The sequence below is a fragment of the Xiphophorus hellerii genome, chromosome 20 (genome assembly GCF_003331165.1).
Source record: "Xiphophorus hellerii strain 12219 chromosome 20, Xiphophorus_hellerii-4.1, whole genome shotgun sequence".
Lineage (NCBI taxonomy): Eukaryota > Metazoa > Chordata > Actinopteri > Cyprinodontiformes > Poeciliidae > Xiphophorus > Xiphophorus hellerii.
In genome coordinates, this window is record NC_045691.1 from 3,733,273 (window position 1) to 3,755,331 (window position 22,059).

At 45.2% G+C, this 22,059-nt stretch overlaps 2 protein-coding genes across 8 annotated transcripts in view; one reads left to right on the forward strand and one right to left on the reverse strand.

Moving 5' to 3' along the window:
• Positions 1-13,590, reverse strand: part of rnf123 (ring finger protein 123) — a 58,448-nt gene extending 44,858 nt beyond the window's left edge. For 2 of the 7 annotated variants that reach the window (XM_032549318.1, XM_032549315.1), the window contains exons 1-24: positions 13,249-13,590; positions 11,763-11,864; positions 11,017-11,101; positions 10,178-10,257; positions 8,359-8,456; positions 8,231-8,285; positions 8,065-8,150; positions 7,913-7,999; positions 7,116-7,183; positions 6,875-7,000; positions 6,556-6,670; positions 5,571-5,675; positions 5,318-5,443; positions 4,757-4,849; positions 4,607-4,680; positions 4,403-4,520; positions 4,132-4,231; positions 3,999-4,060; positions 3,625-3,696; positions 3,248-3,368; positions 2,864-2,965; positions 2,675-2,775; positions 524-716; positions 298-443 (exon numbers count right to left, since the gene is read on the reverse strand). In XM_032549318.1, coding sequence (XP_032405209.1) covers positions 298-443; positions 524-716; positions 2,675-2,775; positions 2,864-2,965; positions 3,248-3,368; positions 3,625-3,696; positions 3,999-4,060; positions 4,132-4,231; positions 4,403-4,520; positions 4,607-4,680; positions 4,757-4,849; positions 5,318-5,443; positions 5,571-5,675; positions 6,556-6,670; positions 6,875-7,000; positions 7,116-7,183; positions 7,913-7,999; positions 8,065-8,150; positions 8,231-8,285; positions 8,359-8,456; positions 10,178-10,257; positions 11,017-11,101; positions 11,763-11,844 — 2,295 coding nt within the window. In that variant the 5' untranslated portion in view covers positions 11,845-11,864; positions 13,249-13,590. Of the gene's footprint in view, positions 1-297; positions 444-523; positions 717-2,674; positions 2,776-2,863; positions 2,966-3,247; positions 3,369-3,624; positions 3,697-3,998; positions 4,061-4,131; positions 4,232-4,402; positions 4,521-4,606; positions 4,681-4,756; positions 4,850-5,317; positions 5,444-5,570; positions 5,676-6,555; positions 6,671-6,874; positions 7,001-7,115; positions 7,184-7,912; positions 8,000-8,064; positions 8,151-8,230; positions 8,286-8,358; positions 8,457-10,177; positions 10,258-11,016; positions 11,102-11,762; positions 11,868-12,993; positions 13,204-13,248 lie in introns of those variants that run through there. The other 5 variants (XM_032549316.1, XM_032549319.1, XM_032549317.1 and 2 more) reach the window with 5 other exon arrangements.
• A 1,142-nt stretch (positions 13,591-14,732) lies between these two features.
• aldh4a1 (aldehyde dehydrogenase 4 family, member A1) lies at positions 14,733-21,796 on the forward strand. The gene is given in 17 exon segments (XM_032549322.1): positions 14,733-14,896; positions 16,972-17,065; positions 17,141-17,233; positions 17,317-17,364; positions 18,333-18,488; positions 18,565-18,603; positions 18,605-18,715; positions 18,796-18,870; positions 19,062-19,249; positions 19,326-19,399; positions 19,466-19,662; positions 19,746-19,757; positions 19,759-19,794; positions 19,870-20,022; positions 20,331-20,452; positions 20,915-21,033; positions 21,124-21,796. Coding segments are annotated over 17 exon segments (1,671 nt in total). The 5' UTR covers positions 14,733-14,855; the 3' UTR covers positions 21,237-21,796.
• Positions 21,797-22,059: the final 263 nt, after the last annotated feature.

Consider the following 22,059-nt stretch of genomic DNA (forward strand, 5'->3'; position numbering starts at 1 on the left):
GCTTGTTTTAAAACTTAATTTTGATGAAAAATTACTCGTTCCACTGGCAAATTATTTCTCTTATGGGAAATTGGAAAAAATAAGCACAACTAGTAATCATTAATCATTAAACTAGTTTCATTAATATGGTTACTAAAATGTTACTTGTAAGTTTGTTTTGTTTTATTTAAAGTGAACCGAGGTATTATCAGTAGAATCGAGACTAAAATATTTGTGTTTTTGCACAGTCCTCAGGCAGAGAGGAGGGTCCCTCACCAATATGGCCGCTGCATCGATAAGACGCGGGACCAGACTGACCTTCCCCAGCTGCTGATGGACGCTCAGGTTGTACATCATCACGATGCCGTCGATGATCTCCAGCAGAGACTTGTCTGTGATTGGCTGGTCGGGCTCCTCCTGCGGTCGCCCCAGCAACAGGCCGTCGTTTCCGTGGCTACCCTCGACTGCGTGGCAGAGAGGAGACAGGAAGCAGGAAGCTGGAGCCTGTGGCGGTTCAGCCGGATGCTGTGGAGGAACTACTCACTGTCTTCCTCGGTGCGCTGCTCCACCGCCAGCGTCCGAACCTTCACCTTCTCCGGCTGGGACAGCGGCCGCCGCGGCGTCATCAGGCTGACGGCCGCAGTGCTCAGGAACCGGTTGGCCCGGCCCAGAGTGGGAGAACTCAACCAGCTGGGTCGGGCCAGCGCACCGCCCATCGCCGCTGCTCCGAAAGGCCTCTGACAGGACGGGAGGAGACCAGGCGTTTTATCGGACTCTCTTCCTGGTAGATCTGATAGATCTGAACTAAAATCTATCATTTTTTACATGGCAGATCCATTAATGATTAAAATAATTTTTTTCTTGCTTTCTTTTCTAAACAAGAAAATATTTTAAATAATGTTTTTTATTTCAATCTATTAGTATTAGCATGAGGCTACAAGAACTTTCTCTACATTGTGAGAATATGATCCTAATAGCAGAATAAAGACGCAATTTTACCAGAACATTTTAAAAATATGAGAAAAAAGTTTTAATGAGAAATGTTATGAGAACCGCAGGAATAAACTGTAGTCGCTTTCAGAGGTGCAGATTGAGCGAGCTGGTGAGAATGATTTATAATTGTGAACAAAGAATTATATGCAGCGTTTCCATCTCAACTCGCTGGCCAGCGTGTGGCGCTGTTCATGTCTGTGGTCCCGGTTGGTCGGAGAGTTAGCGGTTAACGAACCAGCGCTGACCTCATCATGCAGGTTCAGCCGGTGAGGAGCTTCACGCTGGTTTATATTATTTTAGTATTATTTTTCTGATTGCACGGTGCATCAAACCGTATCAAATGCTTTGTCCACTTAGTCAGCCAGAGTTAATGCGGAGATCAGAAAAACTCGAGCAACAAACTTGAGCAGCCAGAACAGTTTCTGTGTCTCTTATTAAAAACTCAATAGACAGAAATGTTAGAGCTGCTAAAGCCACATTAGCAGGATTTAATTAAATCTCAGTTTGTTGCTCATCTCTGCATCAGTGCAGCAGATTGAACTCATCCTGCAGGGCCGGTCCAAGGCTGCATGAAGCCTGGAGCAGAATCTGACCCTCTTGCTGCTAAAAACATCAGCACCTCTAACAGCTTCTGTGTTAGATTTAATCTGGGAGAGAGGAGTAGTTTAACTGGCCAACATAAAAACAATCAGTTATAATTACAGTTTAATAATTTGTGTTTGTGAACAAACAGTTCAAACTCAAAGATTAAACTCACAGCATCAGATTGTTGCTATGGTAACAACCCTATCTAACTATGAATATTGTTCTTTGAACTTTTACAAAGTAAACTTGCCAGCTCCTTAACATCTTACATTTAAATGTTAAATAATTTAAAATATTTAAATTTATGCTGAAACAATTAAATCAAATTCAGCAGCATTGATCATCTGAATAAATAAATGTTACATTTATGTATCTGTGTTAAAATATGATCATTTATGGCCCCTGAGGGCCTGATGGAGCTGCTGACTTCATTTGGGTTAAACAGAAGTGAAAATCATTGATATTCATTTTAATTGTATTTTTTGATTTGTTGTTTTTAACAAATCAAACAACAAATATTGGGTTTCAATAGCATTTCACTGATGATGTTTTCCAGTAACATATAATTACCCAGTAATATTTTTACTTTTTCTGCCACTTTAACATCTTTTAATACAAAAACACGGCGGACGCCTCGGCGCCCCGACCGCCGGGCTCAGCAGGTTTTCTGGGGGCAACATATAACTTCACAAGATGCTTCACAATCCTCATTTTATGTTTTACTCTCATGTTCGAGATCTCATAAACTCATTACTTCATTTTCCTAATATTACAACATTATTCTGGTAATAACGCTTTTATTCTGCGAGATATTTTAATCCTCAGAATTAAAATATTAAAAATCGTATCCTGGCTCTGATACGCCGTCAGAGTCGACCTAAATAAAATCAGTTTGTGAAACAAGATGGCCGCCCTGGTAGTGATGACATCACTGATCTATGCAAACCCAAGGAGGCCATTGGCAGAAAAAAATCCAGATTAAACTAAATTGAAACCTTAAAAAAAAAAAAATTTCAATTAATGGATAAAATCGGTTTATCGCCCAGCCGAATCTGAAGTAGCCTGTTCGGTTCTGTTGGGTTCTGTTGGTTCCAGGATGGTTTGGATCATAACAAACCTGAGCGGCTCCGCTCTCCTCGTCTTCGTCCAGGTCGTCCATCGACGCGGCCTGAATCTCCGCGGGGTCGATGACGATGTTGGCCTTAGTGGCGAGGTCGTCTGGAAGACAAGTAGCAGTGAGACTGGGGGACGGGTCATGACCGTAACCATGGCGACCGCAGAGGGCTCGGAGACGGAACTGCCTCACCTTTAAGAGTCTTCTTCAGGTGGGACAGGAGTCCTCCCAGTCTCTGCAGGTCAAAGTAATCCACCTTCCCGTTGTAGAAGAGCTGAGGAGGAACATAGGCGTCTGGAGACAGAGACAACGAGGGAGGGACAGGAAGCTCGTTAGGAGATAACGAGGGAGGGAAAGGAAGCTCGTTAGGAGACAACGAGGGAGGGACAGGCTCGTTAGGAGACAACGAGGGAGGGAAAGGAAGCTCGTTAGGAGACGTCAGCTCATCAGCGGTTCTGACTGAGTCCAGCTGTTCTAGTTGTTGTCAGAGTTGGTTTTGGTGAAGCAGCAGACGCTCTGCTGTTCCTGAAGTCACCTTCATCACTCAGTGATGATGATGATGATGATGCGTTGTACCTTCGCTGCTGAGGCTGCTGGGACTCTTCCTGCTGCCTTCGTCCCAGCTGCTCCGCACGGCGGTGATGAGACGGTGCAGGAAACACACCATGTATTCTGGAGGACACAGAGCTGTGGGATGCTGCTCACACACACACACACGCGAGCGCGCACACACACACACACACACACACACAGAGCGTGAAGGACAACAGGCAGAAGAGTCATCTTCATCATGGTGGTTAAATGCATCTGGAGCTCTAAAATCTCAAACAGAAGCAGAAACTTGAGGTTTGTCTGCAGGTGCTTCAGCAGGGGGCGCTGCTGAGCCACTTGGACTCTGATCCAGATAGACGAACAATAAAACCTGGACTGAGTGAAGCCAGTGATGGCCTTACCCCTCGGTTGCTGGCGTTCTCCTGCAGGAACTTCCTGAACTTGTTGAGGAAAATGTAACGAGAAGCTTCTCCCTGGAAGAGATGGACGAAGAAGTTCCTGTCAGAGAGCTGCCTCAACCTTAACATGACTCACCTTTAGCGTGCCTCAACCTCAACATGACTCAACCACCACATGACTCAACCTCAATTCACTTGAACCTCAAACCGCCTCAGCTACAAACCTCAAATTTTTGCTTTAAAATTAATCTAATAGGACATTCGGTTAATTTAGCATGAAGCTAAACTGGGGAAACTAAATCAGAAAAACTAACTCCAGAAGCAACTTTCCATTGTTGCTATGGAAACAATGCATTTCAATTAACAATCTGACCTACCGTATTTTTGTCCTTGTTGTTGAGCAGCAACCTGAGGATCTGGACCTGCAGGTCCTCCACCACTGAAGAAGAACAGAGGAGAGGTCAGTGACCTGCAGAAGCCACATATTCCTGAACCGCTCATCTGCCACACCTTCGATCCTCTTCTTCAGCCGCTGGCAGCCTCTCTCGTACGCTCGGCGCCTCAGACGCTCGTCTGAACTCTCGTCTTTGGGTTCTCGCTCATCTTTTCCCTGCAGAACCAGAACCAGAAGGTCCAGCTCAGTAAGGAGAACACAGATAACTGTTCTGCCCCTGCAGGATGAGGTAGTAACTGCACCTCATCGTCACCTGACAATTCTGTTCTGACAGATTCTGGTTCTGGATCATCAGGCATTCTGAAAAGAGGAACCGGTTCTGTTTACCTCTTTGTCGAAGTGTGTGGGCCACCAGGTGGTCGGGATCAGCTCCTCCAGCCCCGCCTCCTTGACTCTCAGAGGAGTCTTGATGTAGAAGAAGACCACTGAACGCAGAACATCGAACGTAACCTTTGTTAAGGAAAGTTGACCCAATCGGCTGCTGGTTCTGAACTGAGCGTGGAAACAGAACCGGGAGTTTCAGAAGGATATAGGACGTTGTTGAGCAAGTACTTCCTGGACTTCTCGTGGCGCAGGATGGCCGTGGTCAGACGCAGATAGTGGATCTGGAACAGAAACCAACGTCTGATCAGCTGTAGTGCAGAGCGCCACCCAGTGGAGAAGGCAGGCAGCGGGTGGTACCTGGAAGCCCAGGTCCGGGATGATGGGAGAGAAGCGGTACGCCCTCAGCAGGGACATCATGAGCTGCTTCAGGCACTCGTTCACCTCGTGGTCCTGCAGGCGGAGGGAACACCATGAACTTTGACCTGCCAGAACTGGGTCTCATTGGTTCAAGGTCCGGTTCCCCCGGCTAGACTTAAAGACGAATGATGCTGTTGACCCGACCAATGAGACCAATCAGAACATTTGATGAGAAACCAACAGGAAGAATCATTACAGCTGATCAATGTTTGCATTGGAACCAGCTGGTGATTCCAACTGGACCCACCGGTGAGACGCTCAGTCACACTGGGACCCACTGGTGATAATTAAATATCTAAATAAATCCCTGCTGCAATGTGAAAAACCTAAACATTGATTTTGCAACCTTTTTGCAACATCTTCGGCCTCCAGGGGGCGCTCCCCTCAACCCAAACCTGAGTTTCTGTTTTCTAGAGCCTTGCTTGAGCCTCCTGATTTCCTCTGGGGAACTAGCTCCACCTGGTGGCCCAATCGGGTGAGAGGCTGCAGCTCCATGTTTACCTCCATCAGCAGCCAGAAGAGGTCCAGCAGCTGCTGGATGAGCGGATGTTCATCCACAGAACCGCCTCCTTCCAGGATTCCCAGCAGGAAGTTCATCAGCACATCCTCCACCAGGTAGACCTTACACTGCAGACAGACACACACGGGCCATAACAGCAGCGCCTCCTGCTGGCAGGAAGCAGCCGCTGCAGCCTCATCTGGGCCGCAGGCTGAACATGAGGTTCTGGATGAAGGCTGCAGCTGCTCATCTCACCATGAGCGGAGCGAAGACGTTGAAGATGTGAGCCAGAGTGATGAGAACGGTCGGATCTCCCTGGAGCCTCCAGACGGCGGAGTCTTTCTCCAGCAGCTTCTCTTCCTGCACACAGACGAGTTCAGAGACGAAAGGAAGAAAAACAGATAAATATTAAAGTTTTTAATACCACACTCAATTTTTAGTTATTTCTCTTGCTTTCTTTTCTAAAAAAGTAATTACAAATTAAAGAAAATATTTTCAAAAAGTGACTTATTTCACATCCCTTCTCTGTTCAATTACGAGAATATAGTCACAATATTAGCAGAATAAGGACACAATTTTACCAGAAAACCATCTTAATATTAGAAGAATAAATTTGTTTTAATGAATAAAACTTCTAGTTATTGAAATTCAACATGAGCAGCTCAGTCTGTGTGGTTTGCAAAGTCCTGCTGCTGAAAATAATTTGATATGTTCAAATTTAAAACTGATCCCGACGTACAACTTCCTAAAATTCTCAACATTCCCCATTTAAGTTTTTGTTGCTTTTCATGGAGGAGTTATAATAAAATGATTACTTAATTTTGCAAATATAAAAACTGGATTCTGGTAATATTAATGGTTTATTATCACTTTGTTTCGACTTTGTTCTCAACCACTTTATTCTGAAAAATTCTGATATTCTGTCGTAAAGTTGACCTGAATTAAAAGTCAAAATAAATAAAAGCTGTAAAACACGCTTATCAAACAAGATGGCCGCCCTGCTGACATCACTCTGCACGGTGGAAACGCAAGGAAAGCACTGGTGGAAAATATTCCCAGATTTTCCAAACATTTCATCTTCAAAAACCAAAAACTGGATTGATGGACAAACTGGATTTATTTTACGGAGACGCGTCCTGAACTCCAGTCGACCCAAACCCAAACTTCCTGGCCGTTCAGTGAGAGCAGGTGCAGCAGCATCGGATGGCTGCGGATCAGAACCAGCGTGCGGCCCGGTCACCTGAGCGTCGATGGAGGTGGACAGGACGTTCTTGATGTATCCCAGCAGCCTGTGGGCCTTCAGCAGGTCTGCGGTGGGGGGGTCCTGCAGCGGCAGGTAGCCATCAGCCGGGTACGTGGCGCCCTCTCCAGTTAAGGACAAAAACACCTGATGGTTCTGGTAACGGGTCAAAGGATCCAGAACAGAACCAGACCCAGGCACATACCCGATCAGACCAGTAGACAAATGTAATTTCATCTTTTATCTCAGGATTAAAATCTGTTTGTGTTGTTTTCATTCAGAGCCTCTGGAGACGGCGAGGAACCGGCTGGAAGGATATCTGAGCGGCCGGCTGCCGAAGTTAAACGCCACCGACTCTTTGAAGGAGAGGCTGATGGCCGGGAAGTACGCCACGCCGGGACCCGTCTTGATGCTGCTGAAGGCCGTCCCCAGAGACTGGCCATTCCTGGAGACACGGGGAGAGAAGACGATGGTTCTGGTTCTGGTAGAAAAGCTCAGGATAGCTTAGCTTAGCATAAAGACTGGAAACAGATAGAAACTGTTAGCATATGCTGACTCACAGGCAGAAGGTGATGGTTCCTTCATCCAGGTCGATCAGACAGCTGACGATGTCTCCAGCCGCCCACGACTGCAGAGGAAAACAGAACATCTGGATCTGGGTCTCACCCAAAACACAAAGTTCTGACCCACAACACCTGGGTCTGACTAGAAATGCAAACAATTAACTTACAATTAATTTTGTTTGGTCTACAATTCATGAATAGAGCGAAATTACAATTAATTGGAGATTCTTACAGAATTTTAGTTAGAAGACCAGGTATCTTTCTTTTATTAACAATTCTTATGTTTTTATTGATTTTAAATCCAGTATTACACACACAGGTATTTTGAGACTATTTCCTCTCTGTAGATTTTCTGTGGAGGATCTGATGACGCAGAAAAATGGTAAAATGATGGAAAAATCGAAGACGCCAATAATTCTGAGGCCAGTTGATGCCCTTTATGGAGCGAAGCTTCAACTTCAGCATCATCCACAGACGGTTCTAATGAATGTAATCATTAGAACCTGTTTTACATATTTATAAAACAGGTTCCTGTTTTATAAATATGTCCAAGTTCAATAATGTGAGAAAACCACAATTTTATATTTATTTAGTCTGTTTAACACTGATGACACAAAATTTTTTAAATATAATAAGGTGCTTTTTTAAAATTCAACTAAAACATTTAGACCATCATGTTATGGGAAGACAGTGGTACCTCTGGAAACAAGAAACCCAGAGGTTCTGACCCGCTAGCTGAGGTTCTGACCCACATCCTGAGGTTCTGACCCGCTTTGACCCGTTTCCTGTGTCACCTTTCCGTAGTTGGTGGTTGTCACGTTCCACTTTCTGACCCGGTTTCCATCATAGGCGTACGAGTCCGGCGTGTCCCCGACCCCTTCCTGAGAACAGAGAACGGTGTCAGAACCGACCCGGCCCGCCGACTCTTCCTCATCCTCATCCTCACCTCCTGGTTGAAGCGACAGCTCAAAGTGCACCAGCCGATCTGCATCAGACCCTGAGAGGAGATCAGAACCTCGTAGGCCCATTTCCCTGCAGGAACAGAACCCACCATTCAGATGTTCTGTTGGGCCCAGGTCCGGTGAGAACCCGGCAGAACTGGCGTGTTTTACCTTTAAAAACGCAGGTGGTGGCTCTGATGGAACTGAAGTTGCTGTGGCCAATCACCTGCAGGAAGCAAACATCATGTGAGATGTTCTGCTACAGTCCCGAAGTTCTGACCCAAACGGACCCGGCTCACCCCCAGCAAGTCGTCGTCCACGAACAAGAGGCCCTCAAAGCCGCTGGTGTGGTCCAGAACCACAGGCTGAGGACCCAGACGGCCCTCTGCAGACGGATCTGAGGACAGAGACACGATCAGGCTGCAGGTCTGCACTGCAAAAACTAAACCTGACCAACAACTTCTGTTTAGTTTCTACTGCAAATATCTGAATACAGCATTCCTCAGAGTGGGAGCCGCCAGGGGGCGCTAAGGAACCTCAAGATCGGAGCAACAATTAGAAAAAAAATGGAATCCAATAAATATCTTTTTTTTTATATAAATATCATCTGTGTTTCAATCATTATTATAAAATACAAGCTAAAATAAATTCGGCAGCGGCAGCTAGAAGTAGCCTTTATTTTCCTCAGGGAAAATTCAGGAAAATGTTATTTACCATCTTTCTGGCTGCCAGTCAAATTTATCAAGCTGCTTTGCTCCTCAAGCTAGCGTAGCTGAGCTAGCATAGCAAGCTGGCAACTAGCGCAGCAGCTAACACAACATGGAAAAGCTTCTGACAAGAAAAAGAGCAAAGGAAGCGTCCAGCAGCCGGGCTGCAGAGAACTCTGCTGTAAAAAATCAAAACTATGGAGGTTACAAAAAACTTGATGGAGTTAATATAAAAATGTTACATATTTTATTATCAAAAGAGGGAATTGTGGTGTAATTTTTTTATCTGGTAACATACTGAGCACCAGATTAATAAAGTCATAATATATGACTGATAACATTTTCCACCACAGAATTCACTGCCAACTGAAATGAGAAGGTTTGAAGCAGCATTTATGCTAAATAGATGTAATGATTATAGAAATAATACAAGTAAAATGGAAGATTCAAAGTTTCTGTGCGGCATCGGACAAAAACTACAGCCGACTTGAAACCAGACAAAACTAGAGAAAGAAACTTTTCAACAAAATATAAGAGCTTTTTTAAGTAAATCATTTTTGAATATGAAACAAACTTGTAAGTGGATCTAGTACTTTTGATCAATATTAAGGATTTCTTTACTGAAAACAAGATCATGTACTTTGCTTAAAAGTTACTTGTAATTTAGTTTTGTCTTATTTGAAGTTGCTACGATATTTGTAGTCATGCACCAAACCACAGTTTTCACTTACCAGAAGTAAGGGTATGATATCGGGCATGAGTAATTAGGGGTATGATATCAGAACTAGAAACTAACCAGAGGATTAATATCAGCAGATACAAACAAACAGCTGAAATGACTTAAAACGTTTTTATTATTTTTAAAATACAGACATAAATGTACAGAATTATTAATTTTTTGATAACTCTGCACCGCTACAGCACACTTAAAACATATGAAAACAACTTTAATTTGTTCAGCCAGTGCAGTTAGGAATAAAACAGCTAATTAAAAATAAATAATAAAGAAACTGAACCTGACAAAAACAACAGAAAACATCTTGGTCAAAGATGTAAAGATAAACTGCAACAAACTTTTGAAATGGTTCAGAAAATGCAACTAGGAATTATAGATATAAGGAAAAAGATATAATAAAGTATATAATGAGACTGAATAGATCTAAACTTATGGATCAGGAACCTGATCTAGATTGTTTTCAATATCGGGACCAATCCAGATATTAATATCACATCGATGCATCTGTAGATGTTTGCAGTAGAAACTAGAGAAAACGTACTTTCAAAATAAATTAAACTATCACTGTTACTGAAATATTCAAAATGCTTGTGTTTTGCTGTGGTTGTAAAGCAGTTCTGCACCGGAGTCAGGTTTTGTGTTTTTACAGTGTAAGGTGCTGCAGCAGGACTTTACCTTTGAGCTCTTCAGGTGTTTCTCCTTCAGACAGAAGCTTCTCCAGGTGTGAGCTCAGGTCCTGGAAACCAAGAGGCTTCCTGCAGACCGACACAGAAAGGCTGAAGGTTTAAATACTCTGAGGAGGCAGAACCAGAACCAGAACCAGCTGGAGCTCCGGTTACCTGGGAAACCTTCAGGCTGCGATATCACACACTGATCAGATTCTTTGTCAATCATTCAGTCAATACTGTCTTTATGGATGGAGGTTAGGAACAATAATGTTAAAAGTAAAAATTCAGGATCAGGATCAACGCAGAACCCCGGTTCTTTTGGGATTTTATTAAGTCCAGTCCAAACTTTATTCAGTTTTATTATTATTATTATTATAATGTCTCTTCAAATATGATGGACATGTCAAAATTTTATTTCCATCTTCCTGTCTAAAAAATGTAATCTTAAGACTTTCTTACATAAAGTCACCCTGGGTTTAATTATTATTATCACTATTTATTTATTTGTTTATTTATTTAATTCAAACATCAAAAGGGGAAATAAACATGAGAATACATATAAAATAAAAAAAAGATGGATAAATAAAGTCAGAAAGGATTAAATCTATAAAAAAAATAGAAACATCCACAGAAGAAGAAATGTTTTTGTCAGAACAGCTGGCAGAACCGTTCTATCATTAGAACCGGGCCTGAAACATGAAGCTGGCGGCTTACAGGACCACACACACGCACACACACACGCACGGCCTGATATGGCCTTTAACTGACTGAGCTGCAGTTAGTGTGTCAGAGTCAGAACCGGGCCGGTTTGGGTCGTAGAACCGGGACCGGCAGCGGGTTTGGTACCTGAGCGAGGCGACGGTCGGCCCCGGCTTGGTGGAGGGAAACACGTGGTGCAGGTAGTCGCTCAGCAGCTTCTCGTTCACAATACCTGTGGGACAAAGAAGACCAGGTTCTGCTGAGGACCAGAACCTTCAGCTGGGACCAAACTGGCTCCACATGAAGACAGTATGATTGGGACAGGCCAGAACCACCCAACAGAACCCTGCAGGAATCCAAAGCCTCCTCTGCTGCAGGAATTAATCAGTTTGGAGAGGCTGAGGATGCACCATGAGCAGGAAGTGAGGCGGGAGCCGACAGGAAACCAACAATCAGTCTAACTGTCTTTCTGCTTAACGTTAGTAGGAAAACAGTTAGCGTTAGCAGGAAAACAGTTAGCGTTAGCAGGAAAACAGTTAGTGTTAGCAGGAAAACAGTTAGCGTCAGGAGAGCCAAGAAAGTTTAACTTTATCTCATTGTGACGGTTTTATGAAAAATTAGCTTTGATTGTTTGGAATTAAAACAGATTCTCCTCGAGGCTGCACAATACATCACCAATACATTACCAATACATCACCAATATATCACCAATACATTACCAATATATTGTTAAAACTTTTGATGTTTCATTAATTGTCCCCAAATGCATGGCCAGCCATGGAGAATCTGAATAATAATTTATAGCCGGTTGTCAGGCATGTTGCATGCAGAGATCATGGGATCCCTGACAGGAAGTACTTCCTGTGACCTGTGGCTGATCTCGGGTGTCCTACCTGTGGATCTGGGTTTGTCCATGTCTGAGGCCAGTCTGTAGTTCCTGCGCGGCAAAGCTGTGACTCCTCCCTTTGTGCTCATCCTGATTCACCGCCTGCACGCTGTTGACAGAACAGAGTTTCAGGGTTTCCCCCACCGCATCATAAGCCTGGCAGCTGCCAGGCTTACTTCCCCACCATCCTAAGATTCTTTTCTTTATTTTAAATAAGATTTTATACACCAGTAATAGTGATATTAAAGACAAGTTAAAGAGTATCTTTGGTGAAATGATTGAAAGAGCAATTGCGACATCTCATGAATCTGAGGTCAGGGGTCATTTTTTTTGATCAATGGATCTAACGATTTTCTGTCTACACACTAACAACTTCATCAAATAAAGTGATTAGACATGAATAAAGGATTTTAAAAATTTATAAAATTCTTTCATGAAATCCGAGAGGTGGCAAAGACAATGTTCACCTGCTGAACTCGCCTTGCCAGAACCTCGGTGGGCTAGATGAGGCAGTTAGCAGAGTGCTAGCTAGAATGGATATTAGTGCATCGTAAGAGCAACCTTCTGCATATGGAGATATATTTGTGCCACCAGCCTGAGTGGGAAGTGAGACTGATGTGAGCCCATAAATCAGTGTGAACAAAGAATGACATTTTGTATATGGCTCTGTATCTGTCTGCTAATGTGGCTAAATGAGCTACACCACCAGCCAATCACAGACAGCTCTGTTTCATCCAGTTAGGCAATTCTTTGCAAACACCGCATTTGTTTGGATAAATAACAACCAATCAGAGTACTGCACCAAGTGGCAGAAATTACCAAACAAAATGTGAGGATTTAGGTAAATTGGAAGAAAATTAAAAAACAAATACTTCAATTTTTTACCCTAAGAATATTCAGCTTAGCAGTATACAGTGGATCCACTGATTTAATGAGGTTCGTTGCTGACAGAACCCACAAGGGTTGATTAATCTGGATCTCAGCTAATTTAAACCAGTCAAATCGTATTTTAATTATTATTTTACCATTAACTGAATATTAAGGATGGCCTGATATAACTCGGGAACATTTCCTTCTGTCTCACTTTCAGCAGAATATTTTCTGTTACTGTTTGATGTTGAACAGTTTTGCAGTAAGAAGCTAAACGTCACATTAATCAAGTTAGTAACAAACATTTATTATCCATTAATTAAATTACTAATCAACATTTATTCTTCAGAATCTCAGAATGTTCTTACTCAATGGCATCCTGGATCCTCCAGGATTTCTAACGCGGCTGTTAGCTTTAGCTGCAGCCCTATAAACTGCTGTTAGCTCTGTTAGCTCACCGCAGAGCTCGGTCTAATATCAGCTGTCCGATTCGGTTCTGGTTCTGCGAGGGATGACAGCAGGTGTTAGTGCCTCCCTTGGCTCGGTTCGGCTCAGTTCCCTGTCAGTCATCGAAGCCAGCAGCAAGCTAACAGCTAAAGCTAACTAGCTATTGCTAACCTTACCCCCAGCGTCTCACCGCTTGAGCGGGACTCCCTTCCAGAGGTGTCCCGCTGCTGTGAGCTTCACACCGGCTGATGAAAGATAGGTGAGCCGTTGATTTTCACAACAATCCCCAGTTTGTTGACGCCTGACGGTGTACGGAGTGCAGCCTAGGTCCAAAATAGAGAACACCAATCCCGTTCCTGGAAACAACGTGAGAACAGGAAGACGTCAGGGCTTCTCAGTTTTTAATTTTAGTTACTACGTAAACATATTTTTATTCGAATAAAGTCAAAAGTAGCATCCAAGACATTATTCAAGAAGGAATGAAGGCCTTAGAGGATGTTTATCCAGCGGAAAATAAACTCAAAGGAGGCACACTATGGGTACACTGATATCTGTCTCCCCCTCCGGTCACTTTATGTCACTGTAGGCTGTAACCGCCCGTTCTGTCAACCCCTTCCAGTGCATGCACTAGTTCTCTCCGGGTACTCTCACGCATCAACATCAAACTCTCTTTACTGGAGGACATCCCACAATATGCAGACTAATTATGGCATGAATGGAGGGTTCACCTGAGGAGGATTAAAGGTGAACATGTTGAGGTTAGACCTAATTATTTAATTAAGTTCCTCTGATTCACATTCAAGTGTTTTATGAAGATATTTCTAAGTTACAAGATTTCCCTGTGGTTGCTGGAAGTTGAATAGCTCAAATTTATGTTCATTCATTCATCTCCTAAGTTGTCTTTCAAAATATTACATTTACGTTCAAGGAAACCTACATTCATTGGGTCTACTTCTGACCAGTCAGCCGGTACTGTGGGCCGGTTCGAAGTGAAGCCGAGAGGGAGGAATGAGAAGTTCGATGACGAGAGAAAGTTGAATAAGAAATGAATCCCAATAGAGATCACCTACTGGTGTAATCAGCGTTCATCTTTACATCATTACTCATCTTTGCAACGTTTAATATTAATATTCTAATATTTAAATTTTTCAAGGCAGATCAATCCTTTATGATTGTTAGGAAATTAAATATTAACTTTCATAGATCATCTGGAGGTTAACACACAGACCGATTACATTCAAAAGATTCAGTGACATATTTGCTTCTTTTTAATAAACAGTTCTTTGTGTTTCGGCCCAAACTCCGCCTTTCCGGCGCGCCCGCAGCTTCGCCGGTGTGTGAATGGAGGAGAACCACGCTGACAGAAAAGTTATGCAGCTTGGTGTTTTAGTAATGAATTGATTGGCTGATAAAATAGTGCTGCACTGTGATTGGTCAGAAAAATACCCGCCTCTGGAAGGTTCCATTTATCTGAGGGATATTAAAAATTGACCAGAAAAACATTTTATAGCTTTAAGGTGAAGCATTTCCTCATGTTGAGTGATATTTATGTAAAAACACCTAATTTCAGTAGTTTAGTATTCCTGGTTGAGTGGGGCTGATTCTGAGGCGGACTGGGAGACCTGGCCGGCAGCCTGCCCCCCTGGCAGCAGGTAGCTGCCTCCAGTTGGCCTCCTGTCATCTACCTAATCACTCCGGATCGGTTATTGATCAGGTTTTCGGGGCTGGAACGGGGCCATTCAGCTTCTCTCTCTCTCTGAGCGCCGCTGGGTCTAGACAGAAGATGCTCCGTGTCCGGTTGCTGCTGGGCCGGTCCTGGAGGGGGTAAGTCCCGGCGCTGAACTTCACATGAGCGGACACGAGACTCCGAAGACTTCCAGAAGGTGTTCAGATGATCACCTGACCCACTGACACTTTCAGTAACTTTGTGGGAACAAAAGGCGCCTGATCACGCGGTGCTGTTGAGCTTCAGGTGTGTTACCGCCCTGCGTGTTACCTAATGACACCTGATCTCCTGCAGCCTGAGGAGGAAGATCCAGGTTGGTTCTGATCTCTGCAGGAGAGCTGCTCCACTGCAGCTGCGCAGACACTCAGCAGGAAACACGTGTTGGTGACTTGTTTCCTGGAAATAACTTGAAAATACTATAAAAACATCCAATTTACTACTTTAATCTCTGGAGAGTAGAAATTAAGCACAGGTTAAAAAAAACAGCAGGAATTAAATATGTAGTTTGTAACTGTTACTGCCATCTAGTGGTCACAATAGAAATAGCAACCTCGTTAAAAGTAAATATAAACAATGAAATAAAATTAATATTAAGTAGAACACACTGAAATTATACTCGTAATATCCTTTGTTTTTGTGTTTATGACAATTTTTAGCCTTTCAAACTAATGTGAAATAGATTTTTTTTTTTGCACCCACACCAAGCATTTACTTCAGCAAATTACGGCCTCCTGTCGGCCCTGCGCTTAAGCAAATTAAACATTTAATTAATAGCTAATAAAAACTGAATTAGACAAACAGTGACAATGAAATAAAACTAAGCTATAATGAAAAACCCCAAAAGAAGCCTGCTGCTCGGTCAGCTGCTTACGTTTCGGCCGCCATCTTTGTAGTATCCCGACTTTCCTCAAAGCCACCACAGCTCTCCTCTGCTGCCCCCTGGTGACTATTTGGGGGGAATTTTTGGCTAATTCTGTTTTCTGTTCATATATTTGCATATTGACTGTGTAACTAATGTCAGACTCAACACTAGAAGAGGCTTGACCTTTGAACTGTCAACATGTCTAATAATTAAAACCAGCTGGAATTTAAACAGACGGGATGTTTTTTCCAAACATCATCAAATAAATACTTCAGACTCCAAGTCAGACTGGTTCTGCAGATTCTGGTCTACTGAAACACCAGAACTGGAACCAGAACCGCTTCTAGAATTATTGATCTGGAAAATCGATCATCTTCACAGAGGAAAGCTGCAGATGATCAGAGTCTGAAGCTGCTGGGCCCCCGGGGGCCTCAGGGCCGCTGTTTGTTGTTCCAGCTGCAGCAGCAGCGCGGGGTGAAGGCCAGCCAGTTCTGGTGGGAAAAGCCCAGCTGGTTCTGGTTCCTGGTTCCCCCTCCTCTTCGTCGGGTCAGGGTTCAGGTTGCTGCTGTTAATCACAGCCGAGCGCAGGGAGCTGTACAGCTGAGCAGCTCCGACCCGATCCGACCCGGTCCAAAGTACAGATAAGGAAAATGAGCGGAACAACAGAGGTGAGTCCGAAAAACCTGACCTGGTTTAATCAGAGCAGAACCTGCAGGACAGACCCGAGTCCAGTCCGGGTTTTATTACGAGAAGCCTGAAATTAATCGAAGGCTCGGCTCTCTGAGTTCTGGACAGGATGCTGGAACAGAACCAGAACCGGTTCTAAAAGCTTATTTAAAAATCTGAAGGTTCTGACCCAAACCCGGTCCAAATCTGGTGTCTGAAAACAAAGTTCTGGTTCTGAAACATCTAATCGAAACAAACTGGCCCAGAGTAGAACAGCGTGAAATATTTAAAGTTCTGTAGTACCGAGTTGTTTACTCAACTGGACCCATGGTTCTGGTTCCGAACCAGACAGAACCAGGTGGGACCTGCAGCCATATGATGATCAGTTTAAGCTGATATTTGGAATAAGACCCGGTTCTGTTCTGGTCCTGTTCCTGGATCAGAACAGGAGAACATTCAAGGAAGCGGTCCAGAACCAGAAATGGGACCGAAGAGGAGCTGAGTCTGTGTATTTAGTAAGTATTATGCAGGGATCCGGTCCAATCCGGTTGGTTCTGTTCCAATCCGGGTTTAAGCTTTACATCTTCTGGGTTTCTGGTTCTGCTGCAACCCAGCGAGTCAGAACCAACGGTTTTCTGCTTCCAGGTTCCGGACGTTCCCGGGTTTGGCTGTGGAAGTGAAGAACGAACCCATCCTGGGCTTCGAGGCGGGGAGTCCAGAACGGGCCGAGCTGCAGAAGGTGGTGTATCTCCAGGCCCGGTTCTGATCCGTTTGGGCTGCTGGTGGGTGTTTTAACCCTGCGCTGTGTCTGCAGGCGCTGAACGGCCTAAAGGGGCGGACGGAGGAGGTTCCCTGTGTGGTAGGAGATGAACTGGTTTGGACCAAAGACGTCCGGTACCAGCTGTCTGTGAGTTAGACACGGAACCACTAGGTTCTGGAGACGCTCCTCCTGGCCTCTAACCTCTGACCCCTGTGTGTTTCTGTTTCCAGCCTTTCAACCACTCTCACAAGGTGGCAAAGTTCTGCTACGCTGACAAGGTATATTAACCAGAACCGGTTCACCCGGACAGTTTTGTTCACAGAGACTTCATGATTAATTTTCTTTGTTGTGTTGTTTATTTATTTTGAATATTTAAAATGTCTTCCAGTTCCAGTGTTCAATGTTCATTAGAATGTGAAGTTTATTGATCTTCTTGCATTATTATTGTCGTATGACATCATCGTTTATCGCCATAACTTCTGGGTAAAACATGCTATTGTGACACTCCGGTTCTGTCTCTTTAAATCCAGTCAAAGCTCTCCTATGACGCCACGAAGGCCCAACGTTTGAGTTAGAGTTTAGATTTATGGCCTGAGCCAAACGCAAAATTTAGGTTTTGGGTTTTCTAGACCCAATGTAAGGCAGCGTTCACACAGCAGGAAAATGAGATTGATATCCTGATTTCTTTTTTCTTTTTCTTCAATCAATATGTGACTTTTCCCCAGCAGTCTGAACGGCCCAATTCTGATCATTTCACCCCCCAAAAATAATCCAATCTGTTCCACATCCATATATGGAAGTAAATCCGATATTTTTCAAAGTGTCTGCAGTCTGAACAGTCATGTCGAATTTTATCCGACTTTTATGTCGTTGATGTGAGACATGAGTCATAATTCTGCAGCAAAAGAAGAAGAAGACGGTAAATCTGGACGTAAACATCGGCCGACATTTTGGTTGATTCCTTTTTAGCTTCTTTCATGTGGTGACCATGCTGTCGGCTCCCGACAACTTTAAAATACATCCAGCAATGGCGGCGGCCATCTTTACTGCCGTAAATAAAGCATTGCTAGGGGACGTTCTTCACCTGCAGGTCGCTTTGGGGTCAGAAACCGTAACCACAAAAGTCTGATTTAATAAGTAGCATGAACGAACACGCAGAAAAGATCGGACACGAGCGATAAATCGTAATTGAGCAGTCACGACCTGCTGTGGAATCGCAGCCTAACTCCATCTTGGATCTCCTCAGGAGCTGATCGATAAGGCCATCCAGGCGTCGCTGGCGGCCCGGAGGGAATGGGACCTGAAACCCGTCCAGGACCGGGCCCAGATCCTGTTCAAGGCTGCTGACGTCATCAGCGGGCCCAAGAGGGCCGAGATCCTGGCCAAGACCATGATCGGACAGGTAGGTGACCCCCTGGAGGTCGGGTGACCCCTCTGGAGTTCCGGTGACCTATGACCTCCCTCTGTCTGGTGTTCAGGGTAAAACAGTGGTCCAGGCGGAGATCGACGCCGCTGCAGGAACTCATCGACTTCTTCCGGTTCAATGCCAAGCACGCCGTGGAGCTGGAGGCTCAGCAGCCAATCAGCACCAAGGAGAGCACCAACACTGCGCTGTACAGGGGGCTGGAGGTAGGGAGCTGTAACCGTGGTTACTGGGTCCGTTTGGTTTCTGGGTTTTCTGACCGGTTCTGGACCTGCCTGTGTTTCAGGGCTTCGTAGCAGCAGTGGCGCCGTTTAACTTCACCGCCATCGGGGGAAACCTGGCAGGAACACCTACTCTCATGGTGAGTTCTGCAGATCCGACCCAAGTTCTGCAGGTCCGACCTGCCTCAGAACCAGAAAGACTTGACTCTTGACTTGGATTTGTGCCCTAATGACGAGATTTGACTTGGATTTGCACTCTAAAAACTTGAGGCTGGACTTGAACTTGTACCCTGCCCTGTAGAGAACTGACCTCTGACCCTGTGCGCCCCAGGGTAACGTGGTTCTGTGGAAGCCCAGTGACACGGCGGTCTCGGCCAGCTATGCGGTCTACCGAGTCCTGCGCGAGTGCGGCCTGCCGCCCAATATCATCCAATTCCTGCCGGCCGACGGCCCCGTGTTCGGCGACGCCGTCACTTCCTCCCCTCACCTGGCAGGGATCAACTTCACCGGCAGCGTGCCGTAAGGACGCCCGACCCAACAGCCTCTGGTTCCGTTGGCATTGCCATGGCAACCACGTCTGTTTTGCCACTTGCAGGACCTTCAAGCGTCTGTGGAAGCAGGTGGCCCAGAACATAGACATCTACCGAACGTTTCCGCGCCTGGCCGGAGGTGAGTGGTGACCGATCCTTCAGGTCCCGGTTCTGGTTCTGGTTCTGACCCACTTTGTGTCGGCAGAGTGCGGCGGGAAGAACTTCCATTTTGTGCACTCATCTGCGGACGTCCGGAGCGTGGTGTTGGGGACGATCCGCTCGGCCTTCGAGTACGGCGGCCAGAAATGCTCGGCCTGCTCCAGGATGTACGTTCCCGACAGCAGCTGGCCACAGATCAGAGAGCAGTTGCTGGACATTCACAAGGACATCCGAGTGGGAGACGTGAGTGACCTCTGACCCCTGCAGGCCTCAGGGTGTGTGATCAGACCCAGAGTGAGGACTAACCGGATGTTTCTGACCCTCAGCCTGTCGAGGACCTTCAACACTTTCTTCTCTGCCGTCATAGACGATAAGGTAAACCTCGTTAACTCGTTAAGACTCCACATTAGCTCTGTGGCTAATCTGTGCCTGTGGCTCCGCCCCCTCCAGTCCTTCGCTAGAATCAAGAGATGGTTGGACCACGCCAAGTCCTCCTCGAACCTCAGCATCATCGCCGGAGGAAACTGTGACGACAGCAAAGGTTACTTTGTGGAGCCGACGATTATTGTGACCAAAGACCCTCAGGACCCAATCATGAACGAGGTCAGAATATTTAGCTCACTAAATATTTAACTAAATATTTTATTTAATTAAATATTTATTTCAAGTTAAACATTTAATTTCCAGATTAAATATTCAAACTAATTTTTAGCTCAGAACTAAATATTTAGCATAGTAGCTAAATATAGATGAGTTAGTTTGCTAGCTAAATATTTATTAGCAGGCTAGCATGCTAACAAAAATATTTAGGTGACTACAGAGACTTACCTGTGAAGCTTCAAGGAGATCTGATGACACATGGGTCACATGGCCTGCTGGAGGTCATGACCTTGTGTTTGTGGTGTTTCCAGGAGATCTTTGGGCCGGTTCTGACCGTGTACGTCTATCCAGAGAAGAACTACGCTGAGGTTCTGCGGCTGGTTGATAACACATCACCATACGCTCTGACCGGATCCGTGTTCGCCCACGACCAGTAAGTCAGTTTCTCCTGCACATGCGTGTTGTTGTCCGTTGTCCACGGAGACGGGCTGAAAGTTGTGTGGATCTCCTTTGGTTCTGGTTCTGGTTCTCCTGAGCTTCCTGGAACAAACCAGCAGGTTTAAGGAGTTCTCATGCTCTGGTCCACCGGTCTGTGTCCTGTTCTGGTTCTGGTTCATGAGGTCTACTCCTGTCTCTCACCTGAGAACAGAACCAGTGGATCTCTGAGGATCAGAACTTTAGAGTTCTATAAACGGATCAGAGCCCTGAGCTCAGTCCAGGTTCTGGTTTCAAACTGGTTTAGTTGGTCCACCCTGTTCCTACAACCGGACCAGTAAAGAGCTGGAGCTGATTAGCTCTTGGTAGCAGAAGCAGGATCGTGTTGCAGGTTCTGTTGTGCATGGTGGGTCCAGTCCTGGTTCTGACCCAGACTGAGTCAGACCTGTTGGTTCTGCAGGAAGGTGATCGATGAGGCCGCCAGAGTCCTGAGGAACGCCGCCGGGAATTATTACGTCAACGATAAATCTACCGGATCCGTTGTGGCTCAGCAGCCGTTTGGAGGAGCCAGAGCTTCAGGTGGGTGGAGAGGGTTCGTCCAACATGGACGGATGGATGGTCGGATGGATGGTTGGATGATTACTGACGGATGTCTACCTGTCCCTCCAGGTACCAACGATAAGCCAGGCGGTCCTCACTACGTCCTGAGGTGGACGTCTCCCCGGATGGTGAAGCAGACTCATGTTCCCCTCACAGAGTGGAAGTACCCATATATGGGCTGAGGGACACCTGTCCACATGTCCCCTCTCTCCAGCCCATCCACTGGTCCACTCATCAGTCCTCCGTCTCTCTCAGGCTCTCCATCCGTCCTTCATCTCTGTCCTCCTCTTCCTTGCCGTCCTCCTCTGTCTGTCCCTCTGAAGCTGGACAGGTCTGTCCATCAGATGGAGGGACAGTCTGTCTCTCTATCTCACTCAGATGTCCACAAACCAACGCTTGTCTCAGAATCCCAGCTGGAAGCTTCATGTGATCCATCAGAAATCAGATCAGAACCGCCAATGGACTCAATTCCGTTTGTAACTAATAAGATTAAATCAGGAGCAGAGGTCCATCAGAGCAGGTACTGATCCTCCTGGAGGTCATCCTGGAGGTCAGAGTGATTAGAAACTGAAGGTAGTTAAATGTGTCGGGTTCTACTGAGCAGATGATGAGTGTGGGTGTGTGTGCGTGTGTGTGTTTGTGGAGACGTTTCCTCCCAGATCTGGATGCTAACTCATAACCGTGTCCGTCTCAGTGACTCTGGACATTTAGATGTTTGACAATAAATCATTTCTAACAATCAGTAGCTGGTCATCTACTTCTTTATGATCCTCACAGGTGTGTGTGTGTGTGTGTGTTCTTGTATTTAGTGCATTTAGAGGACCACTATAAATATATCCACCCATAAATTGAGGTCACAGTGGGAGGTGAGGACATTTTCGTGGTCGACTTTTTTCAGTTCTACTTTTCTCTAATAGTTTGTTTTAGACAAGGGGATGTCCAATCTTTTTATCATGTGGGCCAAAATCATCAGCTCAAAAGTATTCACACACCAAAAATATATAT